Source organism: Tupaia chinensis, unplaced genomic scaffold, assembly GCF_000334495.1.
Source record: "Tupaia chinensis unplaced genomic scaffold, TupChi_1.0 Scaffold000511_1, whole genome shotgun sequence".
Classification (NCBI taxonomy): domain Eukaryota; kingdom Metazoa; phylum Chordata; class Mammalia; order Scandentia; family Tupaiidae; genus Tupaia; species Tupaia belangeri.
In genome coordinates, this window is record NW_006160024.1 from 3,164,225 (window position 1) to 3,166,292 (window position 2,068).

The following is a 2,068-nucleotide window of genomic DNA, read 5'->3' on the forward strand; positions in this document are numbered from 1 at the left end:
CCCCAGACCCTCCCCTGTCTGGGCCAGGAGCTGAGAGAGCTGGCACCGCGGCCAAGGACTTGAGAGCTTTTCAAGGCCCTGGGCCTGGGTGCCAGTGGGGAGGAGGGTTCGGCTCCGCGGGCAGGTTAGTCCTCGCCAGCCGGCAGCCCTGCGCGCGGCTCCCCTCCTGTCCCATGCAGGGCAAGGACGAATCCAAGAGTACCCTAGTGAGAGCCGGGTTCCCAGGCCGCAGACCACAGCCTCCTTTCCCGCTGGCTTCGGGGAGACTGGGGGAGGGGAGGTCACGGTCCCGCCGGGGAGTCATAGGCAAGGACTTTGCGCACCCGGGCACAAGGACTTAGAGGTCGGGAGCAGAGGAGCTGCGAGTCCAGGACAGCCGCCCAGGGCCCGAAAGCTCGTCGCGCGATGTCCACCCTAAAAGGCCATGCAAGACGGGGGGTGGGGCGCACAGGATACCCCATGTGACCCCACAGGGAGCCCCTCACCGCTTGGAGTGGTCCGCAGAAACCAAGGTCTGGGAAGGGCGGCTCAGCTGGGCCGAGGGGCACCCCAGGGCCTGAGAACAGCAAGGTGGCCGCAGCGGAGAAAAAGGCCCAAGGCGCCCCCAGCTGCGTTCCCACGCAGGTGGGTCCCGCGAGCCCAGAACGTACGCTCCCCAGCCTTACCGACCCGAGCGCACGCACAGACGCACGGCGGCGCGGGTTCTCGGGGGTCCTGGACACGCCGCGTTCTTACCCGATCTGATAGAGTTGTGAGGCATCGCCGGGGAGTCTTTCGCAGCCCGCCGAGGACTCGGGGCTTCTTCACACAGGTCCTGGCCGCGCCCGCTGACACGCAGCTGTCCTGCACAGACCCAGGGGAAGGGGCTGAGGTATCTGGATACAACAGCCTTAGACCTCCCCCCACCCCCCAGACCCCAATCCTTAGTCTTCCCTCGCGTGCAGAAGTCGGAGGACTTTTAGGTGAAGTGGGTCCAGCCTCAGCCTGGCCTTGCTTATCCCTGTCCGGATTAGGGGTGCGCAGGAAGAGGAACCCCCAAACTCCAGGCCAAGTGACCTCTCCCTCCTGTCCCAACCGTATCCCGTTTTACTTGGGAAGGAAAAGGCTGCTGGACTTCCTGGGACCATCTCCTTCCTAAGGCATCCTCCTTCTCTCCCATCCAGCTTTCTGCAAATCCCTGGGCTGCATACCTGGCTGGCCTGCCGCAGGCCCTCACTGCCCTGGTCCGCCCGCGAGGGTGCCCTGGGCCCCAGGTTTCTCCTCGTTCTGAAGTTTGTTCCCATCCACCCGGCATCACCGACTGGTTTTATCCCGCCGAGGCCCTAGGAGATGGGTCTGGTGAGGCTCGCAGGCCGCGGATTGGCTGCCTGGGTACAGGGGGGTGCGGGAAGGGGAGGATTTTGCAAGGGGGACATGGCTGAGTGGACTCAGGAGTTAGAAACATTCGCTGGAGCTTCTGTTTCCAGAGGAGGGAAGAGAAGAGGCAGCTGAGCCTTAACTCAGCAAGCCTGGAAATATTCAAGGAGTGGGAGATGAAGGCCTCAGGCTTTAGGATGAGGTTCTCCAAGTTCTTGTGGGCTTACTGACCACTTACTGGTCTCTCTGTAAAGCCCTGTGTCCCTCCTCCCAGCCCCGCTCTGCTTCTCCAAGCAGCCTTTTCTTTGCCAGTGGGAACTTTTGTTTTTATGCCTACTCTTAAGATAAAGCCTTCTTGCAAGGATGGTGGTCCAGCCTTCTCACCACTGCTGTGACCTCTTCCAGGGTAGAATCCTGAACATTCCACCTGTACCCCCCAAATGGGATCTACATCCTCACGTTATTACCTTTATGAAAATGGTCATATAACCCATTCTGCCAGGATTTTTCTGTCCTCCCAGACAGTGACATGGCCATCTGCCCCCTTGCTTGCTTCTTGAGGATTTTGAACTTGGAAAGAGAATTCAGGGCCAGGGTATTGAGGGCCTGGATTTCACCTCAGTGTAGAAGGGCCTTGGAGAAGGACAGGCCTGAACTGATCTCTGGTCTTGTCTACAGGAAACAACAACCTCAAGAATATGGGGGCCTCAGT

General features: G+C 60.2%; 1 protein-coding gene across 1 annotated transcript in view; it reads right to left on the minus strand.

Moving 5' to 3' along the window:
* The window catches only part of PAX8 (paired box 8), a 65,791-nt gene extending 64,496 nt beyond the window's left edge, over nucleotides 1–1,295 (minus strand). The window contains 2 exon segments of the mRNA XM_027775003.1: nucleotides 736–843; nucleotides 1,191–1,295. Of these exon segments, the coding sequence (XP_027630804.1) occupies nucleotides 736–760 (25 nt within the window). The 5' untranslated portion in view covers nucleotides 761–843; nucleotides 1,191–1,295.
* Nucleotides 1,296–2,068: the final 773 nt, after the last annotated feature.